This window comes from Sprattus sprattus, assembly GCF_963457725.1.
Source record: "Sprattus sprattus genome assembly, chromosome: 2".
In the NCBI taxonomy this organism is placed as follows: Eukaryota; Metazoa; Chordata; class Actinopteri; order Clupeiformes; family Clupeidae; genus Sprattus; species Sprattus sprattus.
Window position 1 is genome coordinate 15,061,948 of NC_137921.1, and position 21,718 is coordinate 15,083,665.

The following is a 21,718-nucleotide window of genomic DNA, read 5'->3' on the forward strand; positions in this document are numbered from 1 at the left end:
GACAGACATCTTTATAGGCACCCCTGTTGGGAGGGAGGGAAAGAGAGAGGGAGAAGGTAGAAAACCTAGAAAAGTGTGCTGTCCCCAATGGTGAGGCTGATAGACTGCAGCCCCGCCGCTCGACTCCCTCAAGCCTGGCGGTACACCACGGCCTGGCAGCGAAAGGCAGGAGGGAGAAAAAAAAAAAAATAATACAAAATGTTATAGCGCTTTTCTAATGCCTAAAGACGCTTTACAAAAGACGAGCAAACAAGACAACAGAAAAATATGAAAGACAAAAGATCAAACAGACAAAAACATGTTAGAAAGAAAACTGAACATAAGAGTCTTAAAGTGGAGGGGAGGGAGCAGGGGATTATCAGGTGAAGGCGAGGTTGAAAAAGTGAGTTTTGAGGTACTGTTTAAAAAGTGCTAAGTTGGGAGCCTGACGGATGGAGAGGGAGGTCATTCCAGAGGGAGGGAGCAGCAGCAGAGAAGGCCCTGTCACCCCAGGTCCGGCGCTTAGTCCTGATGGTCTTGAGAGTGGTTGCTCTGGTGGACCTGAGGCAACGGGTAGGGGCATGGAGGGGGAGGAGGTCAGAAAGGTAGGTAGGGGCCAGGTTATTTAGGGCTTTGAAGGTGGTGAGTAGTATTTTGAAATTGATCCTGTGTTTGACCTGGAGCCAGTGGAGGATTTGGAGGACCGGGGTGATGTGTTCATAGCGGCGGGTGGAGTTGAGCAGACCCAGCAAGACAGATGGTGAGAGTGGAGTGAGTGACCTTCGAAGAGTGGTAGAGCTGGGTGTCGTCAGCGTAGCCAGCTGGTTGTGAATTTCGGTGATTTTGTCATTGAAGAATGAGTTGCATTTGCTTGTGGTGAAGGAGGTTGAAATGGTGTCCATGGGCTTGAGGAGTTTATTGATGGTGGAGAAAAGCGTTCTGGGGTTGTTGGAGCCAGATTGGATGATGGAGGAGTAGTGAGAGGAGCGAGCGGTGTTGAGGGCGTTGCTGGTGGAGTTTAAAGGCGTCCAGGTGAACAGTGAGGCCAGTTTTTTTTGGCCAGATGTTCAAGTTGACGGCCATGCCGTTTGAGGTGGCGAAGTTGGTCGGTGTACCAGGGGGCGGAGCGGGTGAGGGATGTGAGTTTTGATTTGATGGGGGCGATGATGTCAAAACAGGAGAAAAGTGCATCATTATAGTAGTTGACCAGAGTAGTAGGGGAGACCGTAGAAGTAGGGACAGAGGCAGAGACGGTGGCCAAGGCGGAGGAGAGCGAGGAGAGGTTAATGGACTTGATGTTCCGGAATGTTATGGTGCGATTCTGCTTAACTTGGGGGGTAGGGGTGTCAATGTCCAAGGTGATAGCCAGGTGGTCAGAGACGGTGAGGTCGATGCTGGTTAGATTGCTGATGGTAATGCCGGCAGTGCAGACCAGGTTGAGTGTGTGTCCTTCTTTATGGGTGGGAAGGTTGATATGTTGAATGATGTTAAAAAAGTTAAAAATGGGTTGCGTTTGAGTAATGTAGGTGATCTTTTGGCAAGCTCTGAGAGGCAACTTTTCTCATTTCGAATTTAAACAGATAATATTTACTTTTTACCTCAGAAATTGATATATTTCGTCATCTAAAGTACTTGGACTTTTACTGACCGATTCTAAAAGTACAATTATGAAGCCACCGACTGCTAAATCGTCGTCCAACAAAGCAGGGGCTCGTGGTGCTAATGCTAGCTCGCTGGAGGAATTAACTGACGGCAGTGATTGTGATAGGCTAACGGCTGGCATGCTAACCAAGGCGCTGGACTCCCTGAAAGTCGACATTTGTTCCAAAATAGATCTGGCCGTTGGCGGAGTACATGCTGACATTGCTGCTGTCAGAGAGGAATTGACCTTCTCTGTAACCAGCTTACAGAAAACTGTAGAGGAACAAGAGAGCCGTCTTAAAGATCTGGAGACCTCAGCTACAACTACCAGCGACTCTACGTCTGTTCTCGAGGCAACGGTAACGACACTCCAAAACCAAGTCAAGGAGTTACAGTATACATCTCTCCTATCTGATTCGGACTTTGCTGAATATACAGCCGCGGAAAAAATTAAGAGACCACTTCAAAATTATCAGTTTATCTGGTTTTACTATTTATTGGTATGTGTTAAAGTAAAATGTACATTTTAGTTTTATTCTATAACCTACTGGCAACATTCCTACCAAATTTTAAATAAAAATATTGTCATTTAGATCATTTATTTGCAGAAAAATTACAATTGGTCAAAATAGCAAAAATGATGCAGTGTCTTCAGATCTCGAATAATGCAAAGAAAACAAGCTCATATTCATTTTTAAACTACACAATACTAATGCTTACACTTAGGAAGAGTTCAGAAATCAATATTTGGTGGAATAACCTTGATTTAAAATCACAACTTTCATGTGTCTTGGCATGCTCTCCACCAGTCTTTCACATTGCCGTTGGGTGACTTTATGCTACTCCTGGCGCAAGAATTCAAGCAGCTCGGCTTCTTTTCATGGCTTGTGACCATCCATCTTCCTCTTGATCACATTTCAGAGGTTTTTTATGGGATTCAGGTCTCGAAATTGGGCTGGCCATGACAGGGTCCTGATCTGGTGGTACTCCATCCACACCTTTACTGGCCTGGCTGTGTGGCATGGAGCATTGCCCTGCTGGAAAAAACACTTCTCAGAGTTGGGAAACATTGTCAGAGCAAAAGGAAGCAAGTTTTTCTTCCGGGACAACGTTGTACTTTGCCTGGCTGAGGTTTGTAAAAGACCATAAGGATTGAAAAAGGCGGACTCGAGGTTCTTCTAAGTTCGTCTTCTCTGATGAGTCCGATTTCACAGTTGGTGCAAGACTCTCTGGCTTGTAGGCCTCTCCAGGTCTCCGTCTAACCATCAGACGACCATGTGTTGGGCAAAGCTGAAAATTGGACTCATCAGAGAAGACGAACTAGAAGACCCTCCAGTCCGCTTTTTTCAATCCTTATGGTCTTTTACAAACCTCAGCCAGGCAAAGTACAACGTTGTCCCAGAAGAAAAACTTGCTTCCTTTAGCTCTGACAATGTTCCCCAACTCTGAGAAATGTTTTTTCCAGCAGGGCAATGCTCCATGCCACACAGCCAGGCCAGTAAAGGTGTGGATGGAGTACCACCAGATCAGGACCCTGTCATGGCCAGCCCAATTTCGAGACCTGAATCCCATAAAAAACCTCTGAAATGTGATCAAGAGGAAGATGGATGGTAACAAGCCATGAAAAGAAGCCGAGCTGCTTGAATTCTTGCGCCAGGAGTAGCATAAAGTCACCCAACGGCAATGTGAAAGACTGGTGGAGAGCATGCCAAGACACATGAAAGTTGCACCACATATTGATTTCTGAACTCTTCCTAAGTGTAAGCATTAGTATTGTGTAGTTTAAAAATGAATATGAGCTCGTTTTCTTTGCATTATTCGAGATCTGAAGACACTGCATCTTTTTTGCTATTTTGACCAATTGTCATTTTTCTGCAAATAAATGATCTAAATGACAATATTTTTATTTGAAATTTGGTAGGAATGTTGCCAGTAGGTTATAGAATAAAACAAAAATGTACATTTTACTTTAACACATACCAATAAATAGTAAAACCAGAGAAACTGATAATTTTGAAGTGGTCTCTTAATTTTTTCCGCGGCTGTATATCACAACAAATTGATTTCTTTATCGACACTAATGCAAATGGTGAAACAAGTCATAGTACATTATGGGAAGCGTTTAAAGCCTACATGAGAGGCCAACTAATATCTCGTGTAGCATATGATAAGCAGATGCGGTCTTTTACTCTCACCAATCTCATGCACCGCATTCAAAGTCTAGAAAGTCAATACATTCAATCTCCCTCCCCTGCTTTGTATAAGGAGAAGCTTCTCCTCAAAACAGAATTTGACAATCTCAGCACAATTAATGCGGAAGAAATGATCTTGAAATCAAGACACACCTACTATGAGTACGGTGATAAACCTAGCCGTCTTTTGGCACACCAACTTCGCCAATCTGCTGCTTCACGAGTCATTGCCGAAATCAACACAAGCAGTGGCCTTACTAGGGATCCCCAAGAAATAAATAATGCTTTCAAGAATTTTTATATATCACTCTATACTTCAAAACAGCAACCATCCACTGATGACCTGTTAACATTTTTTGCTAATCTTTCCATTCCCAAACTATCAGAAGACACGGCTGAAAATCTTGATAGACCAATCACTGCAGAAGAGGTGGGGGAAGCTATTATGGCTACACAAAGTGGGCGGAGTCCTGGGCCGGACGGATTTGGGGCGGAGTTCTTCAAAAGATTTTCTGTAAAGCTCATTCCTCTGCTTCACAACATGTTCACTGAGTCCCTTGCTTCAGGCATTCTTCCCAAAACTTTACGATCTGCCCAAATTTCGCTACTTCTGAAGAAGAACAAAGACCCTCACTGCTGTGGTTCCTATCGGCCTATTTCCCTATTAAACGTGGATGAAAAGATTTTAGCAAAAGTCCTTGCCCGTCGTCTGGAAAAAATCTTACCTGACATCATATCAGCTGACCAAACAGGCTTCATCAGGAACAGATTTTCCTTTTTTAATGTGAGGCGTTTATTTGACATTATATACCACCCATCTGAATCCCCCATTCCCGAAGTTGTAGTATCCTTAGATGCCGAAAAGGCTTTTGACAGGGTTGAATGGAACTACCTTTTTTACACCCTTGAAAAGTTTGGTTTTGGCAAGATGTTTATTTCTTGGGTTAAATTACTGTATACTTCTCCTCTCTCTTCTGTTCGTACCAATAACACCTTCTCAAAATACTTTCAGATAGGCCGTGGTACAAGACAGGGTTGTCCACTATCGCCCTTGCTCTTTGCTTTGGCCATTGAGCCATTGTCACTTACTCTGAGCCAGACTTCCCTGATGAAAGGTATTATGAGAGAGGGTCAGGAACAAAAAATCTCATTATATGCAGATGACCTACTTTTATACATTTCAGACCCAGCCCAATCTCTCCCACATGTGCTGAACATTTTAGATACATTTCATCATCTCTCAGGCTATAAACTCAATTTACAGAAGAGTGAATTATTTCCAATTAATCAGGCAGCTCATCAATACACATTCAGTTCCTTGCCTTTCAAGGTTTCAAATACATTTACATATTTAGGTGTTAATGTTGTGGATAAATTCTCCAACCTCTTTTCTGCCAATTTTTCACCTCTCCTCAAACAGACTGAACTTAACCTTGAGCATTGGAGGCCCCTTCCACTCTCTGTTGCAGGCCGCATTAATTCCATTCGTATGAACATTCTTCCCAAATTCACTTATCTATTTCAATGCATCCCTATATTCATTGCCAAATCATTCTTTCACAAACTTAATTCTGTCATTTCATCTTTTGTATGGAATAACAAAGCTCCCCGCATAGCGAGAAGTATCCTACAACATCCAAAGTGTCTTGGTGGTATGGCAGCTCCAGATTTCCTTGCATACTACTGGGCTTCTAATATACGTCCAATTGTACATTGGCTGTATGAGGATCCAGGTGCTGATGCACCATCATGGTGTGTTCTTGAATCTTTGTCTTGCCTACCCTCCTCTTTGCCAGCATTGGTCTATTCCTCCACCTCTGAATCCCCAACGGCATTTACCAAAAATAAGATAGTGAGATCAACTTTAAAGATCTGGAAACAGATGCGTCGTCATTTTGGATGGACATGTTTCTCTTTAAAAGCTCCTATCCATTCAAACCATGTTTTCACACCTTCCTTGTTAGACATGTCATTTTTGTATTGGCAGAGATTAGGTATGGAATCTTTCTATGACCTCTACTCTGATAGTGTTCTTTCCTCATTTGACCAGCTCTGTAGCCAATTTGACCTCCCAAAAAGTAACTTCTTCCGCTACCTTCAGGTCAGAGACTTTCTGCGTAAAACACTGCCAATATTTCCAGCACTGCCACCATGCAACCCATTTGAGGTGCTTGTAGAGCGACCTGAATCATTTAGGAGGATCATTTCCATAATATACAACAAGTTTACACAGGAGCGCCACTCACTGCTTCCATCTTTAAAAGCTGATTGGGAATTTGATTTAGGTGAAAGCATTACAGACGATTTGTGGCTCTCTATCCTGCAAAGAGTACATAGTTCATCGATTTGTGCTAGGCACAGCCTAATGCAATGTAAAATTTTACACCGCTCACACTGGACCAACCTAAAACTATCAAGACACTTCCCAGACATTAGTCCCATCTGCAGTCGATGCCATTCATCCCCTGCTACTCATGCCCACATGTTTTGGGCCTGCAGCAAACTTAAAAACTTTTGGTCTTTGATTTTTGAAACTCTTTCAGAATGCATAGGCGGGGATATAACCATCAGTCCTTGCCCTTTCATGGCCATTTTTGGTGCCTCCCCAGACCATCTTAAATTGACAAAAACACAGTCAGATTCCATTGCTTTTGTGACTTTTATTGCCAGACGTTTAATCTTACTCATGTGGAAGGATCCACATCCTCCCACTTTTACACACTGGATTCAAGATGTGCTATATTTTCTTAAACTAGAAAAGATAAAACACTCACTAAGGGGCTCTGCAAAGAGGTTTTTTGAGATATGGAACCCTTTTATCACTCACGTCAGAGATAAAATCCAGCTACCTGCAATGTAAATAATTTCTATGCATGCCTATTGCTAAACCTAAAATTTCATCCTGTGTATTCATTGCCTAGTCCTGTGTTGTCTTGTCCATTTTTTTTTTTTTTTTTATATTTAGTTACTTTTGGGTGGGGGGTGGGCATTTGGTTGACTTTATTGTGTATGTTATTTTATGTTATGTATATGTAATGTTGATCTTGACTACACCAAGTATGCAACTATGTATATTGTGCTGTATAATAATTTGAAAATCCCAATAAAAAAAAAAAAAAAAAAAAAAAAGTTAAAAATGTCCTGAAGTTCTGTAGCGGTTGTGGAGTCAGGAGAGGCAACATGTATGTTGAAGTCACCAAGTAGCAGAATAGAAGGAGAGATGACGCGAGAGTTGTGTGAGAAATTCAGACAAATCAGAGGGGAAAGCAGGGTTAGGTTTTTGGGGGCGGTAAATGACGCAGTTACCAGGGGTTTGGGGCCAGACAGTTTAAAAACAAGCCGGGATGGTTATGGCACTTGTGGTGATGTCTGGTAACAGGAAAACAAAAGGGAGACCATGCCAAGCGAATGGCATGGTCTCGAATGTTATTGCCTCGTCTGATGTCACGCTGACCTTCACCCAGTCCCCTGGCTCCTCCGTGTTAGCGTTAATGCTAAATTAGCCCCCCCCCACCCTCTTGTTCTTTTGTGGAGTTTTTTTCTTTCATTTACCTTTTCAAATTAGGAAACTGCTTAACTTGTGTGCTTCTTTTTTTCCCATCCCTTACTTGCCTAGCTAATCTCGTTCTGTGATTTCCAATCATTTTATTCTTCCCCTTATGAGAAGAAAAGAGAACGAGTGTTTCTGTCTGTGTGTCGGTGTGTGTTTGAAGAGAGTGTGTGTTTCAATGAGTGTGTGTCTGTCCTATATACACATTGTGGTGAGCTGAAGGAAATGGACCATTACCCTACTTGGGCATAATGTTGTCTTTGATTCTTTGTCTGTCAATCAAACTGTCTGTGCGTCATTCTGTCTGTCTTTGCCATTTTGTGCAGTCTCTCTTTCTCTTTCTTTCTGTGCATGAGTTCATGTCGACTCCTTGCATAGGTGTGTGGGTGTGTGTGAGTGTGTGTGTGTGTGCTTTTGTGGCATATTATAATCTCCTCTTTATTGAGGAGTAAAGCCGAGGATCAGTAATTACAACCCTAACCCTCAATTGGCTTAATTTCAGGACTGCACTTGGCCACAGGAGATAGGGAGGAAGAGAGAGGGGGAGAGAGAGATATGGAGAAAAGGAGAAAGACGGCTAGAGAGGGAAAGAGAGAGAGAGAGAGACATACTAGGAGAAAGAGAGAGAGATGGAAAGAGTGAGAATGAGAAAGATGGAGAGATGAGGATGAATGTGGAAATAAAGTAAGACAAAGAGAGAGTGAGATGATTGAATGATTGATGGAGGAAGTGTGAGGAATAGAAAGACATAAAGAAATAGGGTGAAATAGGGTGAAGAGGAGAGGGAGAGATAGGAGAGAGAGAGGGACAGGGGGTATAGAAGAGAAGAGAGAGAGGGACGGGGGATATAAAGAGAGGGAGAGACGGCATGTAGGCGAGAGGAAGGTGAAAACAGACAGGCTGTGCTGACAGGTGTGGCCACATCAGACACGTGCCTCATGCAGTTCTGCACCACATCATCCTCTATTCACCCTCCCTCTCCCCCTCTCTCTCTCTCTCCCTCTCTCTCTCTCCCTCTCTCTCTCTCTCCCTCTCTTTCTCTCTTCTTCCTCTCTCTCTCTCTCGCTCTCTGACTCTCTCTTTCCCTCTTTCTCTCTATTTCTCTCTCTCCCACTCTGTCTCTCTTCCATCTCTCTCTCTCTCTCTCTCTCTCCCTCTCTCTTTCCCCCTCTCGCCCTCTCCCTCTGTCTCTCTCTCTCTCACTACCTTTCTCTCTCTCTCACTCCCTCTCTCTCTCTACATCTCCCCCTCTCTCTCACTCACTCTCTCTCTTTCTCTCTCTCTCCCTTTCTCTCTCTCTATGGAATCAGATCAATGCCATAAATATTTTGTAATCTGTAATATAGATTTTGTATCTGTAATATTGATTTATTATAGTGAAACCATCTACATTTTCAAAACCTATCTACAGATATGGATTTCAAATACGAAATGTATCTACACTTCCAAAAACTATCTTCACTTTCAAAATCTATTTACAGATACGGATTTCAAATACGAAATGTATCTACACTTGCAAAAACTATCTACACTTTCAAAAACTATCTTCACTTTCAAAATCTATCTGCAGAAATGGATTTCAGTTACGGATTTCAGTTCGCATTACGGATTTCAAGTACGAGTTACGGATTTCTGTTACGAATTACAAAATCTTTTTGGCACTGTCTTAACTTCCTTTCTAAAGAGCCAATCAGCGCTTTTTGCAGATTTTCTAAAGCGCCAATCAACACATTGTATCCTGTACTGACTAGCCAATCAGCGCTAGCTTGCTGGGAACTGGGAAAGTTGAGTGAAACGGTGTATGCAGCTGTCATGGATCAGAGACCGAGAAATGGCACAAGTAAGAAGTCCTATATTTGGAGTTGTTAATAAAGTCATTGTAAAACGCACAATCAGTCAGTGGTTTGCACTCCACACTTCGTTCCACCTGTTTCAAAGATCCCTGTCGTTGTATGGAAGATATTAGGATCTGCTTTGGTAGCTAACGAAAGCTAACGTTAGCATTTTCGTGATTGATCTCCTATTCACATTTTATTAAGTTAACCATGAACAGTATTCATATGACCCATTATCACGATGAGAACATTTAGCAGACAGACTGCTATTGTCTTGTTCTCCAGACACGCAAAGTGATGGTGGGGGTATACCGTTAAGTGCATCCTCAACAACTGGATAATGACCAGCCTGATTTCAAAACCACCTTGCAATGTCATTTTCGTTTCTTTTCATGGCACTTTGGGGTAGCCTATTTGTAACCATTTTCTGAAGTCTTCTTTATTGTGTATTTTTTGTGGAAGCGAGTTTTCTAGCGTCTCAGTGGAGGCAGCAAGCGAGACCAATTTCTTAGTTACAATGCGTTCTGCACCCAAGCGATCTCTGAATCGCCAGAGCCTAAGATTAACTAAATAATACAGGCGTTCATCAGCCCTTTGGGCCAGACATAAGGCATGCTTGTTAAACTTCCCCCAAGGCGTTCGTACACCGAATTTTATTCAAACCATGCGGGGGAGACCCCAGATGTCTCCCTAGGCACAGTAGGCAGAGCGGTGGCAGATTTAGGTTATAAGTATTGAATAATAATGAGCGGGCCAGCAGTTGCCAGCAAGCTAGCGCTGATTGGCTAGTCAGTACAGGATACAATGTGTTGATTGGCGCTTTAGAAAATCTGCCAAAAGCTCTGATTGGCTCTTTAGAAAGGCTGTAAAAACAGTGGCAAAAAGATTTTGTAATTCGTAACAGAAATCCGTAATGCGTAACTGAAATCCGTATCTGCAGATAGATTTTGAAAGTGAAGATAGTTTTTGAAAGTGTAGATAGTTTTTGAAAGTGTAGATACATTTCGTATTTGAAATATGTATCTGTAAATAGATTTTGAAAGTGAAGATAGTTTTTGAAAGTGTAGATACATTTCGTATTTGAAATCCGTATCTGTAGATAGGTTTTGAAAGTGTAGATGGTTTCACAGATACTTAATCTATATTACAGATACAAAATCTATATTACAGATTACAAAATATTTATGGCATTGATCTGATTCCATATCTCTCACTCATATCGAGAGAATCACAGTAGCGTATGCCTCTGTAAAAGTGACTGATAATGTTGGACTCCTTGACCATGATGTTGGATTAAGTGGGGTAGGGCGTTTTAGGAGTTATCCATAGTGTTTTAAACATCTCTCTCTCTCTCTCATGAGAGCATACCAACTGCCCTTGTATATTCCCTTTCTTAAACAGCACACCATACACCTCCCTGTATCTCTCTCATATTCACCTTTTCTCTCTCTCTCTCTCCTGCCCTCCCTTTCCTCGATGGCAACCCATACATCTGCCTGTTTTCCTCTCATATTAATCTTCTTTTTTTTCACTCTCTTCCTTTCTTTGATGGCACACCATGCATCTCTCTCTCTCTCTCTTGTATTCATCTTTTTACTCTTGCTTTCTCTCTCTTGTAATCATCTTTTTATTCTCACTTTCTCTCTCTCCCTTTCATGTCCTTCTCTCTCCATGCAATAATGCTAAACGATGTCAGCAATTTTCTCTGAGTGCCCTTACTGACATATAGAAGTGTGTTATTCTGTCTGCCTAATGATAATGAACCATGTGTGCTTTTTCTCTCTCTCTCACGGGCACATACTCAATATCTTTATCTCTGTGTCTCTCTCTTGCACATCTTCTTAAAGGGGACATGTCGTACATTTTTCTTTATTCTCATGCCATTTTATGATAAAACTGGCAGATTTGTGGCAAACTTTGTGGTTGGGGGGGGGCACTGTGGCGCAAGCCAATAAGCTCCCCATTTACAGGCTTCATTGCCTGCGGGGACACGGGTTCAAGTCTGGCCTGATGTCATGTCCCAGTCCTCTCCCCACATTTTCTCCGCCTCGCTTCCTGTCATGTACAATTAAAGGCATAAACCCCCCCCCCCCCCCCCCAGAAAAAGAATGTGGTTAGCTTCGGTCTCTACTTATACCCTTAAAATGACAACTCAGTCATCTTCACCCTTGCCAACGCGTGTGGAATTGTAGCCAAACTCTGAGAGGTAAGCAATGGGTTCTGCATGCTCTTTTGTGATTGGCCTATTCTGTTTGGCCCATGGTCTTTCTATGGCCAGTATGTCCCCAAGTCACATCAACAAGAACATCAATACAAATCTATGTTCCATGTCATGCCCCCTTTAATTCTCTCACTCCATCTACTTGTAACCGGTTAGTTTTGCTAGGAAAAGTAAACACAAACATTTACCAGAAAGTCTTTGGACCTGTCCAGTTTTACAATGGTTCAATAAAGGGGTTTTCAATCTCTCTCTCTCTCATAGATGCAGACAGGCAGGATGCTATAAATCTATTCCTGCAGGTGTATCAGCCTGGGGAGAACAAGCCTCACCTGTGGGAACTTCCCACTGACTTCTACCTGCACCAGGCCAACACACTCAGCCTGCTGCAGGACCGACGCAGGTACGGGTGTGTGTGTGTGTGTGTGTGTGTGTGTGTGTGTGTGTGTGTGTGTGTGTGTGTGTGTGTGTGTTTGTTTGGGAATGTAGAATGAAACTATGGTCTATTTTCGGTTTATATCTGTTTTAACACGGCATGAGCGATGAAGGTATCTGGGAGTGAGAGAGTGTGTAAATATGTGTATGGGTATGTGTACAAGTGCTTGTGTCCATATGTATGTATATGTATATATGGCCTGAAAACATCCACTGATTTGAAAAAAAACTGTCAACATGCACAACTTGTATTTTATCCTTGAAGAGACTTCTACCAATTTCCAACACCGTGGTTGACCAACATTAAACACAGGCAACAGCTAAAACATGTCTTTTGAAGTACCCCCCTCAACGACTGACCAATAGAATTGCTTGTTGACTGACTTGATCGGGTGACTGGTATCAATAATTAATACTACTTACGGGATATACGGACCGGTTTTCATATAGGATATAATCCCGCATTCCCATCATCTACTGACAAAGGCCACATATCCGCCTCCCCTTACCCCAGTTTTGCCTCTCCATCTCTGGGCTCGGCTTCACCTCCCCCTGGGTTCTTCTTTTCTTCCTTCATCAAGCTCTAAATGCTTTGGGCCTTTTGGAGGCTTCCAGAAGGGAAGGGGTGTGTTGGATAGCAACTGTGACGGCCCAATCATACGGTGCTCTTGCAGAGTATCCTAGATTCAGCTCACACACACACACACACACACACACACGCACACTCACACTCTCGCAAACACACACAGTAACTCACATAGCATGCCTGCCAGTGAAGAGCGCACCTGTTGCTGAAGAAGGGTAATAACCTGCTGCTAGCCAACAGCTGGGCTCTCTGAGGAAGGAAGGAAGGAAGGAAGGAAGGAAGGAAGGAAGGAAGGAAGGAAGAAAGAACGAAAGAAAAAAGGAAGGAAGGAAGAGAGAACGAAAGAAAGAAAGAAAGGAAGGAAGGAAGGAAGGAAGAAAGAAAAAAAGATGTGTCTTTTTCGGAGAGGTGGTTAGAAAGAAAGAGATGGTTAGGGCGGATAGAGAGATGTACAGATAGAGGGGGATAGGTGTGTGAAATATAGATATATGATTAGTGCCGGGGCTGATGGGTAGAGAGAGATGCTCTGTGAATGGACTTTAGAGGGTGATGCCTGTCCCGACTCCTGAGCATGACGAAACGCATCAGGACCTGACTGTTCGGGTCGTGTTTGAACTTAACATTAGAAAAGAAGGTTGTGGTCGGGTTCCGTTTGTGTCCCATACACCAAACATATAACAACTAGGCAGTGAACATTTGACCTTTGAACTACTAATTAGGATGAGCTAGCCTACATGACACAGAGCTGAAGTTGTTTTAGTGAGTAAATAATAGAGTGTGAAAATAGACGGCCCTTCTGTCTGTGTTGGGTCTCTTTCTGTTCAGTGCTGGGGACAATGCAACACATATGCTATTTCATAGGCTAAAGGATGGAGGACACCGAACAAAAATTATCATCTTGTTTGAAATGCTAGGTTTAAAACGTTAAGTTGTATGTAACGTTGACTGTTTTGGTTGACATTTAGTTCATATGTGCTCTTAGTGTTCATCAACTGTATGTGTAAAAAACTGATGCTGCCATTATGTGTAACTATGGTAACCACAATTGCATGAAAATGATACAAACTCAGTGAATCAGCTTGCAAAAACAGCAGCAGGCTCGGGTTGGGTTTGGGTCGGGTTTGGACATAAAAAAAACAACAGGATGCCTGTCTGGTTCTGCTTGGTTTCTTCTGCCTCGGATGTGGGTCGTGTACATACAGAACATGCAGCCCAAGACATGCTCTAGCCGACATCTGCCTGGAGGAACAAACTGAGACTCCCTACAGACTCTTCCAACAGCATCCCCCTGCCATACACCTCATTCGCACACCACTGATTGGAACTCTGACGTGTGTGTGTGTGTGTGTGTGTGTGTGTGTGTGTGTGTGTGTGTGTGTGTGTGTGTGTGTGTGTGTGTCTCTTTGTCTTTGCAGTTACACGTACTGGTGGTCTGAGGGAGTTCTGTCCCACCTGCCTCTTCCATATGATGAAGGTAATCACATTTTTTTTCTGGACCAACTCTTCTTGATGGGACTCAAACAAACACGTCCGCTCACACTCTCTCAGTGTGTCCACACACATACAACCCCCCCCCACCCCCCACCCACACACATACATAATTACACACACACACACACACACACACACACACACACACACGCATTTCCAGAACTTTCTCCCTGTCTCCCTTTATTTCTCTCTCACTCACACACACAGACACACACACACACACACACACACACACACAAATACACACACACAAATACTACCCAGCGCTGTCTCTATCTCTCTTTTTCATTCAGACTTACACAATCACAAAAACACTCTGCAGCCGTCTGGCTCACAATGCCGTGCACCTGGTCTTCATGCACTAATGCACTCCAACCAAGGTTCCCATCTGTTGTTTAGACAGCAGCACTGAATCCCACACAGCACTGGAGTGATCACGCTAAATTCTGTTCATTCAGATTCAAACGACCTTTATTGGCCTGACCATAACATTGTACAGTATCACCAACAAAGAGTAAAATAAATATTACAAAATATAATACAAAATATTAATAAAGAGGACAAAATGTATGTGTGATATGGTAGATGGATACCAACAGAAATAAAATCGGTCATTTTGAATATCTTTGGTTTTGCACCAGAGCTGCATCACCAAACTGTCTGCACAGACGACCAGAGACGGGTCAAAAGATGGGCGTTGGGCAAACATTAATTGCGGCGCCACGTCTCTGTTCGAATTAACATCGTTCATCTGCACTGTATGACAATTGGAAGTGAATTATTATTATGTTCAAGGACAAATCCTCGGTTTTCACCAGTGCTGTAAAGTCAGACACTAGTCTGGTGCTGCAGTCCATCAATTGTACTGTGAAATGCAGTCTGGAAACCTTTAGTGTGGAATGGGTTAACCCATGATTGTCTGTTAGACTGAGAGGTTCAGGTGGTGACACTAAGAAAGCATACCACTTTCCCCTACGATGTACTTCGATTAGCAGGTATTTGGAAAAAAGGTTTTGGTTGTAGGTCAGTTGTTTATACGGTGTGTGTGTGTGTGTGTGTGTGTGCCAGTACCTTGTGAGGATAACCGTAAGAAGGTGGCGGTGAAGCGTGTGAACCGGTTTGACGAGAGCATCGACACCTACACCGAGTTCTACAAGCCGTATGAGCTCACGTCGTTCGACGACACCTTCTCCATCTCCATGACCAACTCGGCCCGGTAGGAATACACACACTCACACACACACATAGACACACACACACACACACTGAGGATTCTGAACGCACACAGCCAGCTGATGTGGACAGGTGTCTACGTAATTAACTACAACACACACACACACACACACACACACACCCATGGTTCAAACTGTTTGTTTGGTTGCTTCTGCAGGGAGTTCATGCCCAAAACTGTAGGAGTGGATCCCAGCCCATTCACTGTACGCAAACCAGAGGAAACTGCCAAATCAGTACTGGGGTAAGTGTATTTGTGTGTGCTCATTTGTCTGTTTTGGCTGAGTGTTTATTCATGTGTTATTCTGTGTATTCTTCACCATTTCCAGCTGTGAGTTTGTGTGTGTGTGTGTACGTGTCAGCGTTTCCGTTGTCCGGTAATTGCAGGACTTTGTCCGGGGAAAAAATTAATTGTCCGAAAATATTAGATCTCACCGGTCAAATTGTCAGATTGGAATTGCTTAAAAATCCTGTCCCCCAAAAACAATCGCAATTTGAGAATAACCTTAATATCTAGGCCTATAAAGCAAACATGCACTGCCATTATTATGTTTTAAAGAAACAGGCTATTCTGCCGTTTGAATGTTATTAAACAACACGCATATGCTGCATTTTAAAAAAAGCGCAAACCGTCTGTCTAACAAGGAGCGAACTGAGTGAGAAGGATCAAACATGGCCAAGCAGACTAGCCTTAAAAGCATTCAGAGGCCAAACCCAACTGATGAGGGGGAAGCGTCTGATGAGGATAAACCTGTCATGCCTGAAGCCATAGATGTTCGGACAGCTCCACCAGAGAAAAGGCCGAAGTGTCAGGCGTTTAGGTCGGAATGGAGTGACCCGTTCCCTTGGCTAAGGTGCAAGGTAATTGATGGTAACAATAAAATGTTCTGTTCGCACTGGGAAAAGGCAGGACGACGCAACGGATTCACAAGAGGGTCGACATTTTTTAGAATCTCTGCTCTCATTGAACATAGTCAGAGCAATGACCATGTTGCGGCGCTCAATTAACACCAAAGCAGGTTGTGATTAAAGGCCAATTATTGACGCACATCAGACATTCATGTTTTTTTTATCCATTGTAAACTTAGGCAAATAAACATGTTGCATTCTATACGACATGATTATGTCATTATTTAAGCTACATAGCCTGCCGTCAGTTTTCAATAGGCTAATTTAGAAAGCAGTAATAGATGTTTTACCAACTTATCATTAAAATGTCCGGAAAATGAAAACTCACTCGGTCACTTTGACTGGCAACATTTTATTCTGGTGTAACCTCTGGTACGTGTATTCACTTGGTACCTGACTAGTTACCTGATTTTGTGTGTGTGCGTGTGCGTGTGCGTGTGCGTGTGCGTGTGCGTGTGCGTGTGCGTGTGTGTGTGCGTGTGTGTGTGTGTGTGTGTGTGTGAGAGAGTGTCTGTAAACAAGTGTGTGATGATGTTATTCTGTGCCAGTTCCTCTTACCCCAATGTCCATGTGCACTTACACCACAACAACATCCGCGTGACTCAACTGCTTCTCATTTGCTAGGAAACCAGTTATTTGTCAAACTGTTCTTGTCTTTCTCGCTCGCACACACACACACACTCCCAAACACACACACACACACACACACATTCTGAACTGCTGCGGTGTGCATATGTAGCTGTTATAGTTCATCTACACGTGACCCACTATTTGTTCTCTATAGCTAGAAAAGGGCTGTGTTTGATGAAGAAAGGGAGACAGAGAGAGAGCTCTGTAAATGTGTATGTGTGTGTTTATATTAGGGGTTATTTTAATGCTCTTAGCTTGATTGTTCTCCCTTGTACGTCGCTTTGGACAAAAGCGTCTGCTAAATGACTAAATGTAAATGTAAATGTAAATGGGTCACACAGATAAGCAGTGACATACATTTTTGATAACATTATTACAACAACAGTTTTCAATGTCATCTGTCACTCTAAGGTAAGTTTAGTCAAAGTCAAGATGAGTTTGTAATGGCACTGAAAAGGTTTTTTTCCGCATACACTAAAGATAAATCCGTCCTTGTGCTTCAGTGACTTTCTGTTCTGCTCAAACTTCCATTCTGTTTCTCCTTCCCACTGTCCTTCTCTTTATTTGCCTCCCCTCCTCATCGCCACATAATTTTTCTTTAGTCAAATTTTGTACACAAATAGCAGGGAGACAAGTATTTGTAAAAACCAAAAAGTTTTACTTTGAATTCCCTGTATCCTCTTTGCCTTTTAATAATTGTAAGTATGACTGACATCCTCTTTGTGATTAATGATATAACTTAACGTTCTTCCTTTCCCTGTCCCCCGTAATCTTTTGAACAACGTATATTACTGACTGCCCCAGTTCTCTCTTAGCATTGTAAACACTTTGAGCTGCATTGATTTGTATGAAAGGTGTTATACAAATTAAGTTTATTATTATTATTATTATTATTGTCTTTTGAGCTAAAATATAACTAGTTGACTCGCTCTGCGTCAACCCCCACAGGAAGAGCAGCAAGGACGAGACGGTGCTGCAGCGTAAGACGGCCGCCAGTGCCCCCCCTCCCCCCTCCGAGGAGGCAGTGTCCAGCAGCAGCGAGGACGACTCAGAGGACGAGCGAGAGGACGACGGCTCCACCTCCCAGCGCTCCACCCCCATCAAGCTCGTCGAATCCGGAGACAACGTCCGAGTGCTGGAGGTAACGGGCTCCGTCCACTCCACTTTCACCGCTACACACTTCCAGATCAGAGTTGGGATCGGAAATGTTTGTAATTCCTCCGGAATAAAACACTATAACTCCCAGATAACACTGGCAATAGCCTAGGCTACACACGGCGTACTATTACACATTAGGGTCTTGTGACACTAAGTTAGTTTAAAGGGGACATATTATGAAAATTCTACTATTTTTAGTGCTTTGACACGTTCATTTGTCACGTTAATCTGGCATGTCTACCGACCCAAAAACTCCGGGGAAAAAAGAACTCCCGCGATTTGTTATGGTTCTAGTACGTCAGAAATGGCATGCTTGAGTGACTGCGAATGAACTTCCTTACCATTCTCTCATCACTATGATAGGGGAGTCTCTCTAAAATGGCCTTGGCCCGCCCCCCCCCATCTCATCCCCCGCACCACCCCCTACAATAACTATAGATACGATATTTACCAAAGCACTTCACTTCGTTTTTGAAAACCTCGGATGCACTTGGAATAGCTAGCTAGCAGCATGAAGCAAATGAGCAAGATGCGCTGTGGTCGGCTGCACAGATCTGTACATAACGTCCTAGCTTTCTTGCTCTCCCATTCTCTCCCTCTCTCTCTCTTTTTCTCTATCTATCGCTCTCTCTTTTTCTTTAAGGCTCTCTAACTATACCTTCCCGCTCCCACCCTCCCTTTCTCTCCTCCTTTCTCTCTCTCTCCTACTCTTACGTTTGATGTGGAAATGAGTGTTGATGAAACACACAAACACACACACACACAACCTTGTCTTGATGAAGGGCTTCCCGTGTGTGTGTGTGTGTGTGTCTGTGTGTGTGTCTGTGTGTGTGTGTGTGTGTGTGTGTGCAGCCGCTTGTTGCCCACACAGATACAGAGGTGCCTCCCTGGCCCACTCTTCCAGCTCTGTGTCAAGCATGCACTCACACATACACATACACAAACAGTACACTCAGACAGACTCTCCCACCCACACACATTCACTCAGACACACACACACATATACATCAGCCCGCCAACCCCCCTTCTCTCAGTCATGGGGCAAGCATGGAGCCTTAACACATACGCTTCCATACACATATTCACTCTAACACACACACACCCACACACACACACACACCCCCACACACACACACACACAAACTCACACTCAAACTCATACTCAGCACTGTGCTCGGAAAGCCATCAGCCCCCAGCATCTGTCTAACGCACCCACAGTTTCAGTGTGACTGTGTGATCAGTGTGTGTGTTTGTGTGTGTGTTTGTGTGAGATTTTGAGGGCACTGTGCTGTGCTGCTCACCACCTGACGTAGCGCCACAAACGCAGGATCTCTCACAGGAAGTTAACGACGCCAAGGCTCAGCCAATCAGATCATCAAAAACATGATTGAGGTACATTATCACTAGGGGTGGGAATCTCTTGGCACCTCACGATTCGATTCGAAATCGATTCAGAGGTCAACGATTCGATTAAAAACATTTTTTTTTTTTTTTTTTTAATTACAAAATCGATTATGAACTTTTCTGAATCGAGACAAATCGTTTTAGAGAGAATATCAATCGAATAATCGATTTTTTTCCCCCACCCCTAATTATCACCGCAGAGGTCTCAATCCAATTTGCCATTTGCCTTCGTAGCTCAATGCCTTCATTTCACTTTCTCAGGGGTATGTGATTCACAGTCCCAAAAAAACTTTGCTCACGACATTAGATGCCTGGTTTTTAAGGGGACTTGCTTTAGAGTGCAACGTAGACTTTTGTGCATGGAAACTATGACCGTCTGCAAAGTTACAAAAAAAAGTACAGGCCAGAGGGAGTGACTCTCTCCGCATTAAGCTCCAAAGGCAAGGTAGAATTGGATGTTGCTTATGATCTGATTTTGGCTGAAAGCGAGAGAAAGAGATGGAGAAACAGAGAAAGAGAGAGTGGTGTTGGGTGAGCCATGCAGCAGTAGTGGTAAAGCCTGCTCACACTGTGCGTGTGCGTTTGCGTGTGTGTGTGTGTGTGACTACTGAATCAGCCATCACTGAAGGACCATTTAAAATGTGTGTTTCGTTGCAATAAACACACACTCTGACTGATTCTTTCTCCTCCCCATCATGACAATACTGGATGTTTTTCCAGTGTTTTTTAATTTTTTGTTAGCGAGGGATTGGGGATTACATAGTCAGGAAGTAGAGAATGCAATGAATGAATGAATGAATAGATGGAAGGAAAGAAGGGATGGATTAAGAGGCATGAAGAGACAAACACAGACACATACAAGCAGGATGGTTCACACTGCATAGCTTTTTTCTGTGAAATGGTTTAGCATTTTGATTGACATCATGGTTGAGACAAACTAGACAGTACACATTTTTTTAGCGTGTGTGTCAGTGTGTGTGTGTGTGGTGTGACCATCCTCTGTTAAATGTGTATGTTTTAGTCTCATGGTGCAAGCAACAACAGCATGGCTTAAAGATGAGGGGAACATGGTATCACTTTCACTGTTTGGTGTTACTTGTGTCTATGTATGTGTCAGAGTGTTGGTGTGTGTGTGTGTGTGTGTGTGGTTTGAGTGTTTGAATATGTGTTTTGTTTATGTCCTGAAATAGGTTAAATATGCACTCCCATTATAAGAAATGGATTTAAAAACTGAGGGGAAATTCAGTTAATGGATTGTATGGTGCAGGGGATCTCACAACTGTCACGCCATACCCTTTGGTAATCCTGTCTTAATTAGAACCACAGCCATATTGACCTCTCTAGCACTTTCTATTTGTACCTGTGTACCTATTTGTACACAAGTAACATAAACAGTGAAAGTGTGTGTGTGAGAGTGTGCTACTGGGCACTAGAAGGGTCCAGATAATTTGCTACTAAAAATGCATCTGGCCAAACACACACACACAGTTTCCCTGTTGCTCTCTCTGTCACACACACATACATACACACACACAAACACACACAGTGACGCAGAGCTGAGCCATAAAAGCGTCCGCATGCTTCTCTGAAGATTAAAAAGCCCCCGTGTTTTCATGGAGACCTGTTGTCATGGTGAAGAGTGTGTGCCATCCGTGTATCCCAGGTGCCCTATCTTCTAAACACTCACTCTCACACACACACACACACACACGCACACACACACACTTTTCTCTCTCGTTGTCTGTTACATTGTTAGGCCCACTCATCCAAACACAAAGCAAACAAATACATTACAGTCTACATACATAGAATCAGCTGTCCAGTATTTCTGCTATGATCATCATGATGTATGTATGTATGTGTGTGTATGTTGGGGGTTGGGGGCAGTTGCCCATTAAAATATTCACAACCTCTGAATCATCTACCTTATCAAAATAAGTCTATCTGTGTGTGTGGGTTTGTGTATGCATGCACATGTGTGTGCATGTCAGATGGATATAGTCACTCTGTGCTAGTGGACGACTCTGGATCCGGCATAAAAGCCCCAGACCATTGCTGTACAAAAACCCTACCCTCTTCTAGTCTTCGGTAGTCCACTGCTGGTGCTAAATGGCCCAGTCTGTCTGCCTTTGTTAATTGCCTTTTTTCCTCGCCATTATGAAAGCAACATGCTGCTTCCTGCAGTGCAGGTTTGTAAGTAATCAACAAAAGTCTAGGAATTGTTTGCATCAATTTCAAGGCTCAAGTTACCTCCATTACTTCTTACAACTACCTTGAAAAGGCCTTTTTTGATAACTTTTTACTACAACTTTTGTACAGTACTTTATAGGACTAACTTTTTAACTGGAAATGTTTAATAATTTCCCGTTTCTGGCGGTTTTTTTTTTTTTATCTCAATAAATCTGGACATGTGGGTGTTCTAAAACTTTTGAACTCTAGTGTGTGTGTTTGTGTGTGATT

General features: G+C 43.0%; 1 protein-coding gene across 1 annotated transcript in view; it reads left to right on the top strand.

The window, feature by feature from the left end:
- The window catches only part of fig4a (FIG4 phosphoinositide 5-phosphatase a), a 59,873-nt gene that overhangs the window by 25,719 nt on the left and 12,436 nt on the right, over positions 1 to 21,718 (top strand). The window contains exons 16-20 of the mRNA XM_080833368.1: positions 11,680 to 11,818; positions 13,852 to 13,910; positions 14,996 to 15,143; positions 15,318 to 15,401; positions 17,645 to 17,837. Coding sequence (XP_080689494.1) covers positions 11,680 to 11,818; positions 13,852 to 13,910; positions 14,996 to 15,143; positions 15,318 to 15,401; positions 17,645 to 17,837 — 623 coding nt within the window. The remainder of the gene's footprint in view (positions 1 to 11,679; positions 11,819 to 13,851; positions 13,911 to 14,995; positions 15,144 to 15,317; positions 15,402 to 17,644; positions 17,838 to 21,718) is intronic.